This window comes from Candoia aspera, chromosome 1 (assembly GCF_035149785.1).
Source record: "Candoia aspera isolate rCanAsp1 chromosome 1, rCanAsp1.hap2, whole genome shotgun sequence".
Lineage (NCBI taxonomy): Eukaryota > Metazoa > Chordata > Lepidosauria > Squamata > Boidae > Candoia > Candoia aspera.
The window spans coordinates 243,454,994-243,475,022 of NC_086153.1; the positions used below are offsets into that span (position 1 = coordinate 243,454,994).

Consider the following 20,029-nt stretch of genomic DNA (forward strand, 5'->3'; position numbering starts at 1 on the left):
AGTTGTTAAAAAAAAAAAAGGCAGATTATCTAATTAAGTAGGCATGTCTATCTTTTAAATGAGAAATAACAGGGCTGCATAGAAACTACCCAACTGAAGCTTCTGAAATGTCTCAGATCTGGAATAAGAGTACAACAAGACCTTTTTCTTATTATTGTTTCTTTTTATTCTGGTGGCAATATGGCCGACTGAACAGCTGTGTCTGCAGGCTCCGCAGACAGAACTGACAGCAGAGATTTTGGGGGGGGCTCGGGCAGGCTTTTTCCTGAAGCCCAAGAGCACTTTCATGACAAAGAAAACACTCGGAATCATCCCATCTGCTCTCCAAAATGCTGTCTTGCAGCCAGAGAATCGCAAACAGCGCTCGCAATGATCTGGTAAGACATGATGGGAAGTGGGGATGTCACCATTTCCAAGCCGCGCTGTAGCCTTAAAGGGACATTAGGTCAAGCCACCCCATTTCTAAATCAATTTATTATTTTTTTTAAGTTTATGTACCCCAAGAGAGACTTTCTACAGCAAGGAGAAGCGGACTCGCTGGTGCTTATCATTATTTCTGGATTAAATTTTTTAAATCTTTTAAACTTTTTGGCTTGTTTTCCCATTTAAAGATTAAGGAGGACTGAGAATAAGTAATTGCCTCCCTGTTATTATTTTTTGTACTGAATTTGAAGGATTTAATATTTTCCTACACGTTGAATCTGCCTTCTGTTCACTTTCCCTGACAGCCACTTGTTAGCACTTTCTCTTGTCTCAATTTCATTCCAAAACTTTCCATTAACTCATTAACTCCTATCTGTGCAAGTCAAGGATCTAGGGGGTGCCAAAATCTACTTCCTGAAACATGGAGGATTTCAAGATTTTCTCAGAGTTCCATTGTGAGCTTAAGCAGACCTACAAACAGATCTTGTCAGATTCCTGTCAAGCATTTTGCAAGATATTTGGGACATTGTGGAAAATATCTGCTTTAAAATGTGTCATCTGGCTGAGAACGTTATGGAAGAAGCTGCAGACTTTAACAAAGATAGAGATGTTTCTACTGACAGTGAGACTGAAGTCTCTGCCAGGCAAAGAGTTCATTCTGGTGATGAAGAGGTTAAAGGGACAGCCTGAATTGCAAATCACAAAGAGAGTTGTTTTTCTGAGGGAATGTTATAGGAAAGAAGCCCTGTTCTGTGGGAGGTTCTTTGCTGAGAAGTCTGAGTTTTTAAGGGGGGCAGTTGGGCTGTCTGATTTCTATATGAAAAATGCCTTGTGTATAATATGGAGATATGTAAATGTCTTGGTATATTTCAAAGTGGGGTAAAAATGTAAGAATATTTAATGGGATTGACAATGAGGCTTTTATTATTTCATTTCTCTTTAATGATTTGGATTAAGATTTACTGGATTCTTTTTAAGATTAGTTTGATTTTTAAGATTTGTAAGGTATCTATAAGGTATAATAATAATAGTTTGGTTTTTAGGTTTAATAGGGTTAAGATTGTTGCAGTACTATTCATTATAAAAGTAGACAATTTACATATTTTTATAATTTGATTTTTATTATAGTGGACAGAAATATATAGACCAGTAGTAGGAAGGAAATAATTAAAGAAATGTTTTATGGGGGAGGGAAGTTGATTTAGAGATTTATATGCTTCTTTTTTTTAATATAAGGGGAAGGAGCAATTGCATTTAGTGATTTATATATGTGCTAATGGAATTATTTATAGAAATAATGTGATCTTGGTCTGATATAGAGTAAGGGATTGATTATGGAAATTGCTTTATATTCTTGTTATGGAAAGTTGAAGTCACTTCTTTATGTAATCTTTGAAAATTCTTTTTCTTGTGTTTCATACTTTTTAGGGAGTTTTTTGTAGTTTTTATCTTTGTTTCAAACTTAATAAAACTCTTATTTAAAAAAAGACCTTTTTCTTGTATAACCTAGCATGGAAAAAATACAAATGCTTGTACAGTTTATGTGAGGTTCCAGCCAGCTTCTGACTCGGAAAACAAAACTCTTTCTGAGTCAGAAGGGAAAACAGAAACTTATCAAGCTAAAACCGGAAAAGCAAAACCCAGAAATGACTCAGCAGCGTGGGAGAAGTTCAAGACGCTGATTGGCCAGTCTTCAGAGGATTCCAATCCTCCAATCAGCGCGCAGGAAAGGCGTGCAGAAAAGCGTGCGAAGGAGAAGGCAGCCCGATTGGCTGCAGGAGGGAATAGGTGCACAAAGGATCAGCATAAAGGGCAGACGTGCAAACAGCAAGCTGCCGGAGACAACTGATCCTTCAAGCTCACAGCCTCAGCAGAAGAGTCCTTACCCGTGTCGGAAACCTCGTCAGTAGCTGGAGAGGCATTAGCACCTGCATTTCCAATTGTGGAGGACCTGCATCCTGCACACGCTGTTACAGAGGATCTTTTCCCACCCAATTCTAGCAACCTCAGCCTTGTGTCCAGTTCTGAACCTTGCTGTTGCCATTCAGCGCACCTCAAGCGCATTTCTAGCCTTGCTCAAAGCTCAACCTAGTCCAGTTTCGTCGTGCTCCTAGCTCGCAGCCTTGCCCTGAATTTCCAGTCCAGTTTCCTCATGCTTCCAGCTTCCAGCCTTGCCTAGGATCTCCAGTTCAGTCTAGTCATGCTCTGAGAGCTCAGTCTTGTTCAGGATCTTCGGGCCTGTCTTGTTGTGCTTCGGGTTCTCAGCCTTGCCCAGGATCTGCAGTCCAATTCAGTCGTGTTCCCAGTTCTCAGTCTAGTCCAGAGTCTCCAGTGCAGTCCAGTCATGCGCCAAGCTCCCAGTCTGGCCCTGAATCTCCAGCCCAGTCCGGCCTTGTTTCGAGTTCTTAGCCTTGTCTTGAATCCAGTTTTCAGCCTTGTCTTGAATCTCCAGCCCAGTCCAGCCTTGTTTCGAGTTCCCAGCCTTGTCTTGAATCGAGTTCTCAGCCTTGTCTTGAATCTCCAGCCCAGTCCAGCCTTGTTTCGAGTTCTCAGCCTTGTCTTGAATCTCCAGCCCAGTCCAGCCTTGTTTCGAGTTCCCAGCCTTGTCTTGAATCGAGTTCTCAGCCTTGTCTTGAATCTCCAGCCCAGTCCAGCCTTGTTTTGAGTTCTCAGCCTTGTCTTGAATCTCCAGCCCAATCCAGTCTTGTTTCAAGTTCTCAGCCTTGTTTGGAGTCTTCAGCCCAGTACAGTCTTGCTTCCAGAGTCAAGCCTTGTCCAGTGGTTCCAGCTCGTGCTTGCCTAGCCTCCATGTGTCAGTCCAGTTCAAGCGGTCAGGTCGCTTGACATTCATCTGTTTCAGGTCGCAGACATTCATCTTCAGTTCCAGCCTTGCCACAAGTCCTAGATTCATCTAGCCCAGCAGTTCCGGTCAGTGAATCCTGCCTAACGGTTCTGCTGCAGCCTTTGCCTGCAACCTTGCCGATTCTCCCATTGTTGCCGGGATGGTCTTGATCAGAATCAGTCTACCTCATTAATCACATGGACTTATTATTATTGTAAATAGTTGTCTTAATAAAGAGTGGTTTTTTATTTTAATCTTTTCTGGCCACATCATAGTCTGAACAGGACAGTTTAGTTCTGTTTAGGAAAATGGAATGAAATTTGCAGGCAAGCTTAAGAACTGAGGGGTTGAAATATGCCAAATTTCATAGAAATTAATACAGAAAGGTTCAAATCTTATTATAGATTATAGATTAAATCTTATCAAATATTATATTTATATTTTTATTATTTTGGTTGTTTGTTTGGTAATTTTATATTGATGGTTTTAAATGGTCAATTTTATTGTAAACCACCCAGAGTCCCCCTTTTTGGGGGGAGATGGGCAGTGATAGAAATTTGAATAAATTATTGTTGTTGTTATTATTACTATTAAAGCTTAACTTTATTATTTTAGGACATAATGGTATGAAATGATGATGCCCATCCTAAATTACAGTAGGATTGACTGTTGGGGGTTGAAGTGGAGTAACAGATTTAGTGGGATTCTCGATAAAATAATTCAGTCAGTAGGCCAACCCAGAAAACATCACCCAACTCAGGCTGGGACATTGGTAAAAATTAGGCAAGTTCATTGAACAAAAGCCCTCTGCCCCCAAAACTGCCTCCAATGGCAAAAATAATGCAGTTGGAATGATGAAACAGGTGACAGTGCTAAAGTCATACTGATTTGACAGACAGATTAGCTGGTTACTGTTATTTCCCCTCTCTACCATTATAGCATATTATATAAATCAGGGATAGCAATGTTTGAAAGTGAGGGGCTACAATTCAGTGTTACCACCTTCCAGAAATCCAGTAACTTCATGCAAGATATAGGCCCAAATTTTTGTGGTCTATTTTTAAGGGTAGGAATAGGAAAAGAAAGTCTCTGAAAGGCAAACCATTCCCACTCCCATCAAGTTATAGGCCCCAAATCAGTTTCCAGTCTATTTTTTAGGACTTGGGGAGGGATAATCTTTTTAAGCACCATCCAAATTTGGCCATTTTTCCACTGAACTTCAGCTACATGTTTTCAGACGGGCCTCCTGCAGGTCAAAGTTTGCCCACCCCAATATAAATGTTGAAACTTGCTGTTTTGCTTTGTTGCAACTGTTTGAAACACCCTCAAGCTCAAAAAACAACAACAACCTGATACTGGAGTTTTCCAAAGGACCCAGAATCACAACTGAAAAGAACTGTGTTCTGAGAAGAAAAAAATCTCCTTTGATTTGCAATCTAGGATTCACCTGAATTAGATTTTTAAAATATATATTTTATAAATATATAATAGAAAATATACAAGATCTAGAAATGAAGGGGACTCTAATGAAAAAGCTTGTAGCTGGCTGTTTACATAACCATCTCCTGAATCTTTACTAATTTTCCAAAATATATATGTTAAAGTATTTCAGAATTTCAATTCTGAACCCCAAATACTGAATTATTCAATTGAACTTAAACATCTTGAATTGTTCTACGATTTCATTTCAGCTTCTTTAATAGTATGTTGGAGCTGTTACAGAACACAGGAAAAAAGTGCTTTTTCTGAACTAATGCTAATTAGTCATCACATTACTGAGAATTATAAGGAGTCTGGTAGCACCTCCTCCGACTAAGAAATTTCTATCAGTTGGTTGCAAAAGGTGCTACCAGACTCCTGATTCCTTTTGCCAGCATAAACTAGCAAGGCTCTCCCCCTACAATACCAAGAAATACGTGTTATCTACCTGAAACACTTAAGCTAATCATCAATGCCTCATATAAATCAGTGGTGCCCAATGTGGCATCCAAATGAGCCAGTATATCTACAGTCACCTCCCTTGACCCCTGCCAACCTCCCTACCCCATCAAATGTTTTGATGTTCTATTTATTTTAATTTGGTTTTAAAAAGGAAAGATGACGTGCTATAAAGAAAAATGTCACATCATCATCATCATCATCTTTATTTCCAATAATGTCTCTGGGCTGCAAATGAATACCATAACCTTTGTTAAAAATAAAAATGGTATCTACAGGAGTAAAGTGTTTTGTTTGGAAGTGTGCCTCCTCATCTATTCTCTCATTCTCACAACAGGAAACTATCGCTTCTTGTAAAACCAGAATTAGGCTATGGCCTTAAAGAGGGCTTTTCTAGATTAGCAAACCAAACAGACAGTACCCCCCTCAATCCCTTGTTTGAGATGTTGAGGGACTGGCAAGTCTTTGGGCTCTAACTTCCATTGCTTCAGTAGTTGGCATTCCGTATAGGACATGGACAAACATCCATGCTGGCCACCCAGATATTCCCAGATAAAATAGTTTTATGTTCTTGGAGTTTTGCTATGTGCTCCATTTTCAAAAAACGAGCAATTGACCTCAGTAAGTGAGTAAGATCATTTCTCAAATAGACTGCCCAGTTCCCTAGTAGTCTTCTGCATTTCTACTTGTCCCTTAAATATACATGTGCAAAGATTTGTGACCAACAACTTTAAGAATGCCAGCAATTTGGTGTGGTGATTAAGCAAGGCAGGAAAGTACACCACTACTTAAAAAAAAAAACAAATCGAAGTGAAACAGAGTGCAGGAAATTCATCACAAAAGGGCACAACCCCCACTGTGCTGGAATTATCATTTCCAAAACGCTGGGCCGTGCTGGCTAGGAATTCTTGGACTGTAGCCCTTACATATCTAAAGGCCATACTTTCAGACTGCTGCATTAGATCATGAGTCCCCAGCCATTGTTAAATCCACGGCCAAAAGCAGAATTTGTGGAATGTGTCAGGATGGCATAAGCAAAAGTGAATACTGCAAAGCAGATAGTCAGTGTGTTGATAATAAAAACCTCCCTTTTTAAATAGCCCATTCCTGTATATTATCTAGTCTTAAAATCACTATGGCCAATTTTAACACACTTACCAAAAAGTGACAACTGATGAATGGGCTGAACTACACAAAAGCTTTAGGAAAGGGCACATCTTGTACATTTATGAATGAAATGTACAATTTGATGTCCCAAAGCAGCAGTAGCCTTAGGTACAACTTTCAGATCTCCTACAGATGCAGCAACTGAAGTGTGATTTTTAATGTAGCAGAAGTAGAAATTAAACAGTGGGAGTAATCTTATGGTATGGATCAATTAAATTAAAGCAACATTTAGTTCTGGAATTCTTGGCATGCCGCTCAAAGGCCGGAATTGGCTTTGGCCCAGAAAAGATTGTATACCCACCTGTTTTATTGCTTAATATCATCACTAAAAGGACACTGGATATCAGTCAAAGATTGCAACTTGGCTTTTTAAAAAACCCATGTTTGAACATTGTTTTTTTACATATTATCTTTCATCAACCATTGGATTATTGTTTATATTGTTCGTGTTGTTTTTTTAATCTGAGTTACAAAGATGGGGACTGTACACTGCTCAGAGTTGGCTACAACTGGAGTGGCTTATTAGCCTAGCAAAATGAATGAATGGATATAGTATGACATATCACCTTAGCTTAAATGCAATTAATCTATTCCAAGTATTTATGCATGTTTGTGCAACCCACTCTATCATAAAAGGGAACTGCATCGTAAGCCTACTAATATACATACCATGTCTTGCATTTCACACATTCCTCACATCCTGGAGGACAGAAATAGCCATCATTGCACTGACATTCAGTGTTCTTCTTCCTGGTGCAGGGTGAAATCATTTTGTAACCTGAAACAGAATTTCATAACCTTAACATGGACAACGTTCTCTTTTTAAAGAAGCAGAAGTATACACAGAGGTACTTATCAAATTCCACAGGAGATACTAAAAAACAAAAAACAAAATAGAAAAGGACAAAGATTCCTAAGGGAGAGATAATGAATGAGTTGTGGGAGTTAGCACTGGGGCAGGGAAAAATGAAGGTTTGAGATAGTGGGCAACTAAGCCCTAAGATGTCTAAAAACAGCCCTCAGCCTAGAATCACAGAGTGGAAAGGGTCATTTAGGTCACCCAGTCCAACCTCCTGCTCATTGCAGGAATCCAAATTAATGTCTAGCTTCTGTTTGAATATATTCATTAAAGGGGAGCTGGTTACCTCTCTGGGTGATTGGCCTAATTACAGCTTAATTTCAGAAGCCCTGTGCAAGTAGATGAATTCAGACCTCTCTTAAAAGCAAGCTGACTTTATACAACTGCCCACCAGGTGGGGAGGAAAAGGGGGCAGGGAAGAAGAAAGAAGTCTATGAAAAACAAAGAGTTTACTGGCTTTGGACAAAAAAAGGTACCCAACCTAACCCTTCCTCGGTTTAAACAGAGGGGGGGGGGGGTCATCATAGTAAAAGCCTAGCAAAGCTCTATGAAACCTAATGCACTGTAAGATCAGGGCAGAATGCTAAAACCTGATGCTGAAAGGCAGCACGTTTCAGGAATGTTATCTGAAGTGTACTGTACCAGATTTGCATTGATCACAAGGTAAGCAATTATCCAGACCATTGTCATATTGAGTGTAGTTTTCTCCATCTGTGCAGGATTTACATATCCCCAAGGTATGTGGAAAATAGCAATTTTCTTCAACATGGGTACCTATGATATGGGATAGCCAACAATTTAAGTTAGTATTCAAATATAGATGTTACCTGGATATATGCATTTGGCTTCTAAGTGCCATATACCAATTGTTGTTTATTCATTCAGTCGCTTCCGACTCTTCGTGACTTCATGGACCAGCCCACGCCATAGCTTCCTGTCGGTCAACACCCCCAGCTCCCCCAGGGACGAGTCCGTCACCTGTAGAATATCATCCATCCACCTTGCCCTTGGTCGGCCCCTCTTCCTTTTGCCCTCCACTCTCCCTAGCATCAGCATCTTCTCCAGGGTGTCCTGTCTTCTCATTATGTGGCCAAAGTATTTCAGTTTTGCCTTTAATGCCCTCAAGTGAGCAGTCTGGCTTTATTTCCTGGAGGATGGACTGGTTTGATCTTCTGGCAGTCCAAGGCACTCTCAGAATTTTCCTCCAACACCACAGTTCAAAAGCATCTATCTTCCTTCTCTCAGCCTTCCTTATGGTCCAGCTCTCGCAGCCATATGTTACTACGGGGAACACCATTGCTCTAACAATGCGGACCTTTGTTGTCAGTGTGATGTCTCTGCTCTTAACTATTTTATTGAGATTTGTCATTGCTCTTCTCCCAAGGATTAAGCGTCTTCTGATTTCCTGACTGCAGTCAGCATCTGCAGTAACCATATACCAATACCAACTGCTTTTAAACCACATGTTACAAGACTGCCAATCAATGAAGAACTTTCACAGTGCGACCCTACAAATGGGTATCCAATAGGTTTTACTTTCCAATTAGTGTGCACAGATTGGCTCAGTCCTATATATATTTACTAGAAAATAGTTCCACAAACCACCGTAGGACTTTCATCTGAATCAATATGGATAAATTACTGATTGATAAATTATGCAGTATTTAAACTTTGCATTGTTCTGCTGTTTAAGTCTTGTGTAACTAAACAGCAGAGCAGAGCCAACAAAATCATCCACATTTGTGGTCAAAATCACGTAACAACATCACCCGATGTACAAAAGCTAATAAAATACAGATTTCTCTGTCCCCTGTAAGATATGAACACAACTGCATGCAGCAAATGATTTTTCATCCCCCAAATAATGTTTTGCCTGAATCAGGGTATCTACAAAGATTCTTACAACATGTTATATTGGCACTGTTGCCAGAGGAGGCAGGGCATGCATGGCAACACCCGTAAATAACATCAATGGGTACCCCAAACTAAGTTTTGTAAACAAGCATTACAAAATAAACCAACAAAATCCATTTTATTAGTCTTGCATGAGATCAATGAGATCTTGCATTTTCACACAGGGTCACCAAAATCTCACTAGATTTGCTTTTTAAAAAATATTTAGCTGTTGTGCTATTGCTGATTCTGGTCCCTGAGACACTAACATCAGAATTCAGCCATATAACTATCAACAGTGAAAGATGTCTTGATGCCTTCACTAAAGGACAACACTAAGTCTTACTGGAAGCACAATGAAGAATATTATCCATGCCCTATACAAGTGATGTGCTTACCAGGTACCAATACTAAGCGTGCACCATGTATTTTTGCTAGATGCTGTTGCATAGCCAAACTTACAAAATTCACTGAGACCAACCAGAATGAATCATCTTGCTGGTCACAAACTGGAATAGAATTTGCAAATTGCAATAGAATTGCTGGTTTTGCAACAAATGGTATTTGCTGGTTGCAATCAACTTTTTTTTTCTTTTGCAAAGCTGACTGCTGCAAACAAAATACCAAGCAACCTAAAAACAGTTTTCTAAGATAAAGCCATAATTTTATTTAAATTGGATTTAAACTAGAACATTTCAAAAGAGCTTTATTGTTGAAAGATTTAATAAAGCTACTTATTATTGTAAAAAGAAGATTGGTTTTAAATGAGCATCAGGGTTTTTTTAAAGCCAGTATTCTATAGTGATTAAACTGCCTAAAAATGATTTGGTGGACCATCCATGAAGCTTCTTTGAGACTTTAGGCTGTGAAACATTGGCTGATAGAGGAAACTGCATTACAGAATGGCTGTGAATTTAAAAGGTGGGAAGACAGAACCTCTTCTTTGGAGAAAAGGTGGGATAAAAATTAAGCAGTTGGAAAAAAATTCCAGAAGTCTATGAGACTTCCAGTAATTTCTATCTCTTTTAAAATATATCAAGTTTTGTGAAAGGAAAGCACTTCTGGCAAACGGCCAGCCATAGTTATTTTATTGAGGAAGCACAACCATTTTCGGATGTGCACAGTAGGAAAATGGATCCTGTAAATAGTTAAGAAAATGGTTGAGAGAACATTTTTCAAGACATGGTTTGTGGTCTGTGTTAATAGCAGGAGGAAATCTCATTCAAGGTTCATGGTTGCCATATCTCAAGCAACTGGGAATAAAGACGGTCAAAAAGGGAATAAAAAGTGGTCAGGTCAGCTGTGTATATGTTCATTAAGTGCACAAGCACTAGATTTTGTAGTTTGAAGACAAAATCAACTGTAGAAGGAATGTGAATAAAACTTACCCCCTCTATTGTTTGAAGCAATTTTCCTTCAGTTTGCCTTTAATTCCAGAATCAACTTAATTAAACTGATTCCAGAATTAATTCCAGGCTTCAGACCAGAGTACAAGGATGCTCATCTCTCCCTATTCCTTATTTGTTCCTTAAAATGATTACCCATTTCTATTTCTTAGAGAAACAGGTGACAGCACTTAGTGACCTTGGATGATCTTTAAAAAAAAATAGCAGCAGCTAAACAGGATCAGACCAGGTTAGAACTTGGATGGGAATGCACCAGAACCTCCCACGGCTAAATGCTAGGCTGGAAAGTCAAAAAACATTCCAGAAAGTGGTAACAGCAAACCATTTCCACATTATTGCCAAGAAAACCACATTAATGCATCCATGTAGTTACCAGTCAGAATGCTCAATTCAGGGGAATCTCTTTCTTTAGTATGTCATAGGCCTTGCAAAGTGGAACTACAATCATCAGAATTCCCAGCTGGCTTGCAATTCTGGACACTGCAGTCCAAGAGTATCCTAAAATGACGAAGGTTTCCAAAGGGCTTTCAAATTGATTCACAGACATGATCTAAATGCTAACAAATGACACCAATTGTTTTACAGGAGCTTCCGTGCTCACTCAAAAAGACAGACCCAATTCCCTTTGCTAAAATATAAAATCGTATTATGCCAACTTACCTGCTGGACAGTATTTACAACAAATCCCAGCATAAAAGTACTCTCCAGCATCACAGAGGGCGTGCAGTGGTGGAGATTCGACCTAGGAGGTGTGGAGAGGGAGAAGATTCTAATCACTGGGCTTTTCCAGGGATATTATTTTGTCTTAACCAGAGATGCATGGGCCTGTTTGGTGTATGCTCACAGTGAGACCATTGTTTTGCAAAGCAATAATGGCTATATTGCTTCATGAGGAAAAAATGGTTTTTTTTCCCGGAACTTATATGCCAGACATCTTTGTCTCTGAATGCTAGAGTGACTTGACACCAACATCTACAACTGGATAACACACCAAGTGAACAATCTCCATCTTGAGACTGGCCCTAATATAGGCCTCATGGTTGAAAAAACTAACCTAATCTTTGGACTTTCTTCCCTCTTCCTATCTCCTGCTTTTTATAACATTTTGTCTGATGAGTAATACTGGAGAACTTGAAAGCTTGCTTGCTTGTCTGTGGCATTCTGATTGGTCCCTAATAAAGATGTTGCCCCAATTCAAATATTAGACCAATAATGATGACAGCCAAGATCTGGGGAATTATTAACAATATAAAGATGGAATTCTCAAGTTGCTCATGCAGTGAAGCATCTGGATAACCTTTCAAGTACAATACTGAACTTTAAGTCTAAATATATGGCAAGAGATAGAAACTCGAGTGAATCACAGCATCAAGCATTGTTTTGCAAAATAGGGCTGGCAAGTTCAAATCCAGCGAACAGAGAGATGAGGCCAATACATCTTTGCAAGGGATCATTATATGGTGTTAGAATGATGCTGGTCAAAGCAGACATTACTGAAATAAGTTGATGTGGCATATTTTCCTGTTGGGCATAAGGACCTGAAATGTATAAAAATCAGAAAGTAGTTGGAGATCATTGTTGTGCGGTAGAATGAATAGTATCAGTTAAGACTCTGAAAGAAAGAGGTTATTTGTAAAATATTTACCCATACAAGGCCCTTTCAAATCAAAATAAAATGGTGCAGTACATCAGAGAGAAAAGGTTTCCACTAGCTTGCTGAATCACTTTTCTACTCTTTAGAACTTTTTCCCCCCTTGGACTGAAAATGCAACTACTGTACCTGCTAACTTAAATTTTAATCCTACCACCTGATTCTATTAGCACATGGAGGTCAAACATCAATTAGGCATATGAATAACCTTTGATCTATGATAAGTAGCAAGCAGGTAAGCAATAAGCATTAATTTCTATTTACCAAGTATAACATAAAGGTAAAGGTTCCCGTTTAGTCATGTCCAACACTAGGGGGCGATGCTCATCTGTTTCATGGCCAAAGAGCCAGCGTTGTACGATGACACTTCCACAGTCATGTGGCCAGCATGACAGTCACAGAACACTGTTACCTTCCTGCCGAAGCAGTACTTATTTATCTACTTGCATTTGCATGCTTTCGCATTGCTAGGATGGCAAGAGCTGGGGCAAGTGCGGGAGCTCACTCTCTCACACGGCACTCGGGTCTCAAACTGCTGAACTTGCAACCTTCCGGCCAAAAAGCCTGGCGTCTTAACCATTGAGCCACCACGCCCCCTTTTAGTATAACATACTACAAAACAATTACATAAGTAAATCAAAGCAATATAAAACAAATTCAGGTTTATTTTAAAACTCTGAGGTTGTATTAAGACCAATAAAATAAACTAACAACAATCATAAAAGGGCAAAACTTCCTTAAACTCTAAATACCCAATTGCTGTTATACAGCATTAGTGAGAACAGAAACGCTACTTCAAAACCTGAAGACGTTAAGTAGTTGTGAACTGGTAACAACTCTTATTCAGAAGTAAGTCCCACTGCAGCCATAGAATTGTACCCTAAATTTTAATTGGTGCCCATTGGTATAATGAATCAATGTCACTATACAAAGGAAGTACCACAGTTGCATTCACTTGGTTTAGTCAAAATGTTGCAAAATAACAGGAATAAACCACACAACTGACTTGCATATCCGTGACATCCATTCCTCTTTCTTCCTTAAAGTTGGCATTAGGTGCTGTGAAGTGTATGAAGTTTCCTCACACCTAGCACGCGATCCTTAGATCTTGAAGCATTCTAGAAAGCACAGAATTAGGGATCTAAGCGCTTGAAACTGAGGAACAGCAGGAGGACCCTCCCGGGAGAGGAGTTTATGGGAGCGCAAGAGAGGGGCTTCTCTGTTGTGGTACCCCAGCTTGGAAAGCTATTGCTCTGGCTCCAGGCTGGGACCTACACAGCCTGCTTTTGACAGGCGGAGACTTGGGGGGGCGGGGGGGCAGAGGTTACTCAAGGACTTGGAATGTACCAACTGTTATCTGGCTGTGCCCTACCGTGCCTGTCCTTTCCTCTTAACTATGCTATGATTAACACTGTTTTCATGTTTAAAGTGTTATTTATTTTTATTTCACTTTATTGTTTTGTCATATAAAGTTTATAGATCCTTTAGATACATTTAATAAATAAAAAGAGCTTCCCACCCCTGCATTAACTGACAGTATATCATGATAAGCAAATACAGCCAGTGAGTCAGATTTTCAATCTCAGCTTTTTCAAACACAGGAAGTCTCTACTGCATGTATGTGCGTTTCCCTCACGTCCACTTCTGTCTCAGCCACCTCAAACCATAGGCTTTTCTCAGATGGTGCAAGCAGGCAAGTTAATGAACTGATATGAAATCAATACCAAGTTTACAGCCTTCCTTTCCTAAATAACACCACCACTGCTATTCCAGCTCCCTGAATTCTTTGGCTGTTCTTCCAAGTCTTTGAGCTCTTTTCATATGAGGAATGGCACTTCTCTGCCTTATCTCCTGCAGGATCTGTCTCTTAACTGTTAAACCCACACCAAGGAAGCAAATACCTGTAGTCTGGTATTTGAAAAACTGTGCAAACAATAAACAAATATTCAATTACACTGGTTTTGTTCACGATAAGGCAAAAATCACTGTATTAGAAAATGCAAACTTTAGCTAATGGTTAATATGAATGGCCTACAAGCCCACCTTAATTCTGATTTTTAAAAAAAACATTTAACATTAGGTATTTACAGAATTATTTAGTCCGTGCACATCTCACAGGAATTTAAGATGATCCAGGCTGAATCAAAGATTCTGACAAAGATGGTCTCAGGCCTGGGATTAATGTGCTGTGGAGCCCGTTGTGTTTTGTTATACAGTTGTTTTAGCCTGGGCTGTGTTGTATGTTTTTAACTGTTTTTAATGCCCTTGGATTCTGTATGCCACCCTGAGTCTACTAAATAATAATAATAATAATAATAGTAATATGCAGTACGTAGATTGGCAAGGATTTCTAACTGGCTATATTATCAGGCCTGCGGGTCCCAGGGGACTGGTGACATTCTAAGATGGCTCCATCATTGTAGTTAATATTCACTCTCTCCTGTGACTCTTGTATAGTTTAATAATGGCTGTTTTATATTTTTAATAATGATTGTTTTTATATATTTATTGTTTTACTTAATTGCTGTACACCACCCAGAATCACTTTTTGTAAGATGGGCAGCCAAATAAATTTGATAGACAGACAGACAGATGGATGTACCAATTAGTTAATAATAGTTGTAATGGAGTGGCGGGGCACCACATAAATATTTCCCATTGCCTTTCAGTACAGAACATTTACATTCAATGCATATAGGAAAACCTGCCCCCTCCTGATCATGGTCTCTGCCACTCTTTTTTTTTTTTTAAAGAACTTTATTAATTTTCAGAGTTAAAATACAACATGTAGAATATAGAAAAGATCGAGTACAGAACTAAAGAAAAAAGTACTATAAAAGTGCAGAGATTGGGAGAAAATAGAGAGTAACTTCCGACCTCCTCCAATAAGTGCATTTACAAATATAATCTCTTACCATTAGTTAAACCTTAGTAACATTATTTCTATCAAATCAAACCATTTATGGTCTCTGCCACTCCTGTGCTCTTAAAATAACCTTTGCAGAGTAGCCTCTGACTCACATCACCTTCAATTATCTCACAGAATTTAAGAAAATGTAAAATAATTTGTACTTGGTAGGACTGTGAGCACTATTAAGTTCTGGTGCTCTACTGGATTTAAATTCAATGTTTACCTGTCTCTGAACTCTGACACTGGTTTCCAGTGCGGCGAAAACAAAACATACACATGGTTTTTAAACTCAGCTGTGCTTAACTGTGCTAAAATTCAGACTTGATGAAGAGTTCTTAGGAATATGAAAGCTTGCTCGCAATCTTGGGAATTTTTATTTGTCTTAATAAAATTCCCAAATTTTTAATCTGCACAATGAGTTTTGGGAATTTAGAGTTTTCTTCTTTGCTGTGTGAGAGTACCATAGTCTGCTTTTCAGAAGCATGACCCTCAAATTGGTAGATTAATTTTCTACCACAAGATGGCGCTTTGCCTGTTGAGAACTACAGTCTCTCAACCATGGAAATCCTGCCACTTTAAATGGTACTGCTTTTACTGAGTGCAAAAACAAAGATTTCAGCACTGCTGATATAAAACTTGTTTCTCTTGGTGTTTTTTGCCTGCCAAAGAACCAGCATCTTTTCCACCTCACAGTTCTAGGTAATTATTGCATTTTTTGCAGGAGAACAGCCTTTATGCATTCTCAACAGTCCTAGATACAGCCTGAAATCTAATTAGGATTGCTCGAGCCTAACCCAATCAAGTCTAGTGTATTCTACTTTAAACTTACCCTGACTACAGACTGTTCTTCTTTAACATCAAAACGTTTTTCCTTGATCTTTTTTAAAATCCAAAATCCTTTTTTTAAATAATTTTATTGAAGATTTTTTTACAGAATAAAAATAATACAAATTTAAAGAAAAAAGTGGTAAGTAAATAAGAAAGAAATAGGGACAGAAAAGAAAAAAGATACAAAGAAGTGGCTTCCAATCTTTACAGCAGTTATAAATGCATTTAGGGTTTATCTTCTCAGTATCACGGCTCCCTTCTTTCCATATTCTACCCTTTCTAATAATCAAACCCATAAATCACAAGTTCATTTTTTCCGTTTTTAGTAAGAACGTCCATAAAGGATTAAAATCCAAAATCCTGAAGAGAACTCACAATTTTGCTCAGACGTTTGAGTATTACACTTACTTTTGTGTAAAACATTATCTAGTTATAGAAACATGCCGATTTACAAGAAGCATGAATCATCCCACTATAACAATGCAAAGTGCAGAGCGGCCATCATAAAATGGTCTGCACGGTGTGTCAGAAAACGGTAGGATCGGGTGACTATGTTCACTGCACTTCCGCCGTCAGCAAACTAGTACCAAAACCTGCAAAACCTGTTAGAGCAGAAATAACGAGAAACGGGGCTAGGCCATGCATAAGCGAATCACGACGCCCCTCTCGAGACACAGATCACTCTTAAATCTTTTTTTTAAAAATCTCATCCATCTTGTGGTTTGCGCGGCGATACAATGTCATCGAACGCTGAACTGTTACCTACAAAGGAGCAAGAAAAGTTACAGGAATGCAAAGATCCGGGGCCTGCCTGCCAACCCGTTAACTTCATTCCTAACGCGACTACAAAGACAGCAAAGTTAACACCCAACGCGCAAGGTTGGCAATCCTCTGGCCCCCGTTTTCCACAGCAGCCCTTCCTGGTTATCTTCAGGTTGAGGTGGGGAGAGGACCAACTCCCATTGAGAACAGGCGACCAAAACTTTTGGCGGACCTCCGCTCGAAGAGGCTTCTCCCTTCCCTTCGGCACCCCGCGGTACGAGTCGGACGCCGCTTCAGCACGGCGCAAAGCTGGGGCGATCGGGCGGAGGAATCAATGAAACTCCATCGCGCGCTCCATTCCTTTGGATTTCTCACCCTTCCCACTTCCCGACGGCCAAACTCGAGCGGCCCCGAGCCTGAAAAGCGGCCTGTCCCGCCTTATTTTGCTCCTCGGCTTACCTCGGGCAGGAACGCCAAAAACGCTAACCACACCAGCGCCGACAACATCACGATGAATACGATGCTCGCCTTCCCCCCTTGACTTTTTAAGGGGCGGAAAGAGTAAGTCTTGTGACGGGAGGCGTAACTCCCCACACTTCCGGGGGATCAGTCGTCACAGGGGATTCCCGCCTGTGAAGTTTCAGAAAGACCGAAGCTTAACTTTTTCTCCAATAGCAGGGGCGCATGCGCGCCAAATCCGTGCCTTCCGCGAGCGCACGGAGCAAAATACTTTTTTTTTTTGCTCTTCCCTGTAGAGCTATAACTTTTTAAACTCCGCCCACTAAAGGAATCAGAAGGACCAGGGTCTTCTCCGTATGCTCACTGAGGAAGTCACTTACCTTCCTGTTTAGATATGAAATTGGCTTACGGAGACTTGCTGGAGCTCATTTCTGAATTCCCACAGCACGACCATGAACTAATCACAGTGGCTGAGTTTGAGCAACTTGCTAAGCATGGCTTGTTTTAACCCTGGTTTCCTGAACTAAAGTAACATATGGAAACATAAACTAACCATTCACATTTTGTACAAACTCAGCTGCTCTGTTCATACATGCCTTAAGCCACAAGCCAAAGTTAATTACTATGTTTATGCAATGTGCTAAACAAATAGATCCGTAGTATAGCTGAGTGTAATAGCCCAGTTCACACAGTACAAGAGGACTTAATGAGGTTTTTCCCCCAATTTGGCTTAAACACTGGTCCATTAGCTATGGCGTATGGTTTAGTGAACTATGGAAAAAGTGAGCCTGCACAATGCACTGAACCATAGACCAGTCCATCACATCTTAGTGTAGCAGGTTGTAGAAACCCAGGGTGGATTGACTGTTTATGGTTGACATATGAACCATAATTAAAATCATAAATCATGGTGAACTTGAATAATCACACCATGCACACAAAGCCAGCTGATGGTTTCACTCTTCACCACCTGACTGTAAGTAAGCAGAAGACCATTTCTTGAGGAGCCTGTTGTCCTACACGGTCTGCTATTCAGGGTTCCCAGTCATGATAGATGGGGTTGAACAGCCACAACCACCTTTCTCACCTACAGGTGTCCTGGAAGGAAAGTTCCTAGGATTTCTACTGAGTGTGGCCAGCAGGAACACTGGCTAAAACATGCAGCATTGGGGAAAAGATTATCAACACCATTGTCACCTGCACTACATAATGCACTAATGTTAAGCATTCAGGAGCCACTTTTGTTTTAAATCTTTATCTGGAGGTCACATCTGAACAGATGAAGTTTAATTTGGACAGGAAGGTGATACCTTGTAGGGTATCCTGAGGCTTCAAATGCCATTGCTAGCAGTATGGATTGCCCCATCTGAGCACTGAGGCAATGCAAGTGTAGCATCTGTATCCACTTAAGCATGGTTATCCAATTATTTACTTTTCTGGATTCATACAATGCACTACTTAGAATGTGGTTGCTAGTTTATTATTCAGTGTGTCATGCAGTGGGCAAGGGAAGGGCCTTCTGGAAGAGGTACTTTCACTTGACTGTCATTTTGAAAGGATAAAATCCAGCATATGCTGGATGCTTTTTTATCATTGTGATGGTCGCCTACATTTTCAGTCCTGGACAAGTGGACAATTAGGTTACCTTCTCTGTTCTGACATTTTTCCAAGTTCTATCTGTTCCACTCTTCTAACAAGATTGGGATGAAGATGGATGGGATAATATTTGGTTCTCTTTCTAGTGGGTAAGGGTACAAGATGACTGCTATGGGTTTGCGTGTGGCTGTCTCAGTTGATGATGCCTCATGCTGATCTGGTGTTACAGGTTATCCATGTGTGTCCAGTTTCAGCTCAAATTCTTGCTTTCAGAGGCCTGAAGGGTTGGGACTGGACTATTGCAAGAAGCATTGTCCTTCATATGACAGGCCTCATTTTTTTCATTTTTGTTCTGAAACCATTGGATCTCAAGACAGCTATTGAATCTAAGATGTGTTGCTTGCACTTGTTATATGTTAAATGCTCTAGTTTGCCACCTTGGATATTTGACCAAAAGGAAATATATTCCATTAATGTGCATCCAAACAATGAGCCATAATGTCAGTGCTTGTAGATCTGAGAGGAAGGATAGTCTTGAAGTTATAGCAGAACGGCCTTCTCCAACTGGGCGCTCTTCAGATCTGTGGGATCCACAACTCCAACCACAACCAACAATCATGCTGATAGTGAGTGATGGGTAAGATAGTGCAAAACATCTGGAGAATATCAATTTGGGGAAGGCAGGATTAGATGTTAAGATAATGTAACTGGATTCTACCCCAGGGCATCCAGTGGCTTTAGGTCTGAGCAGAGCTGCCTCTAAACCCAATAAAACTCCACTTGAATGAGATCCCCACTTGAAGAGCCAGAATAGCTCTAACCACCCAAAGTCTAAATGTATCTTAATGGAGATGCCTTCTTAAAAAGCAATTGCAAAGCAACGTTACTGTGATGGATACCAGAAAATTAAAACCAAGAGTTATCTAGGAGGTAGCTGACAAAACTCAGTAACAAGACCTCTACATTTGACTCCACTACATTTAGTGGAGGGAGAATGCGGATGATTACAGATGCTGGATTCTTCCTAGGAGGGGACTGGTAACGGACCCTCCGTGCTCTCGCACATCTTTCTCCCGTCTCAGCACTTTTCCTTGTGTGGATTACAGCTCCCACAATTGTCAGCAATGGCTATCCTGGCTCATCTGGAGAGCACCCAGGTTGGAGAGGCTGCTCTGCTGGACAAATGAGATAAAAAGGCATCCAAATCCTACTATTGTATGCAACAGATTAACAAGCAGGAAACTGGAGAATGATAAAAAAAAAACTATGCAGTGATTATGTACCACTTGCTTGT

At 40.0% G+C, this 20,029-nt stretch overlaps 1 protein-coding gene across 1 annotated transcript in view; it reads right to left on the bottom strand.

Annotated features, from left to right (window-relative positions):
* Positions 1-17,203, bottom strand: part of LOC134487520 (tumor necrosis factor receptor superfamily member 10A-like) — a 28,125-nt gene extending 10,922 nt beyond the window's left edge. Inside the window, exons 1-4 of the mRNA XM_063289364.1 lie at positions 17,140-17,203; positions 11,189-11,270; positions 7,872-8,003; positions 7,040-7,148 (exon numbers count right to left, since the gene is read on the bottom strand). Coding sequence (XP_063145434.1) covers positions 7,040-7,148; positions 7,872-8,003; positions 11,189-11,270; positions 17,140-17,187 — 371 coding nt within the window. The 5' untranslated portion in view covers positions 17,188-17,203. The remainder of the gene's footprint in view (positions 1-7,039; positions 7,149-7,871; positions 8,004-11,188; positions 11,271-17,139) is intronic.
* Between the last annotated feature and the right edge of the window lie 2,826 nt (positions 17,204-20,029).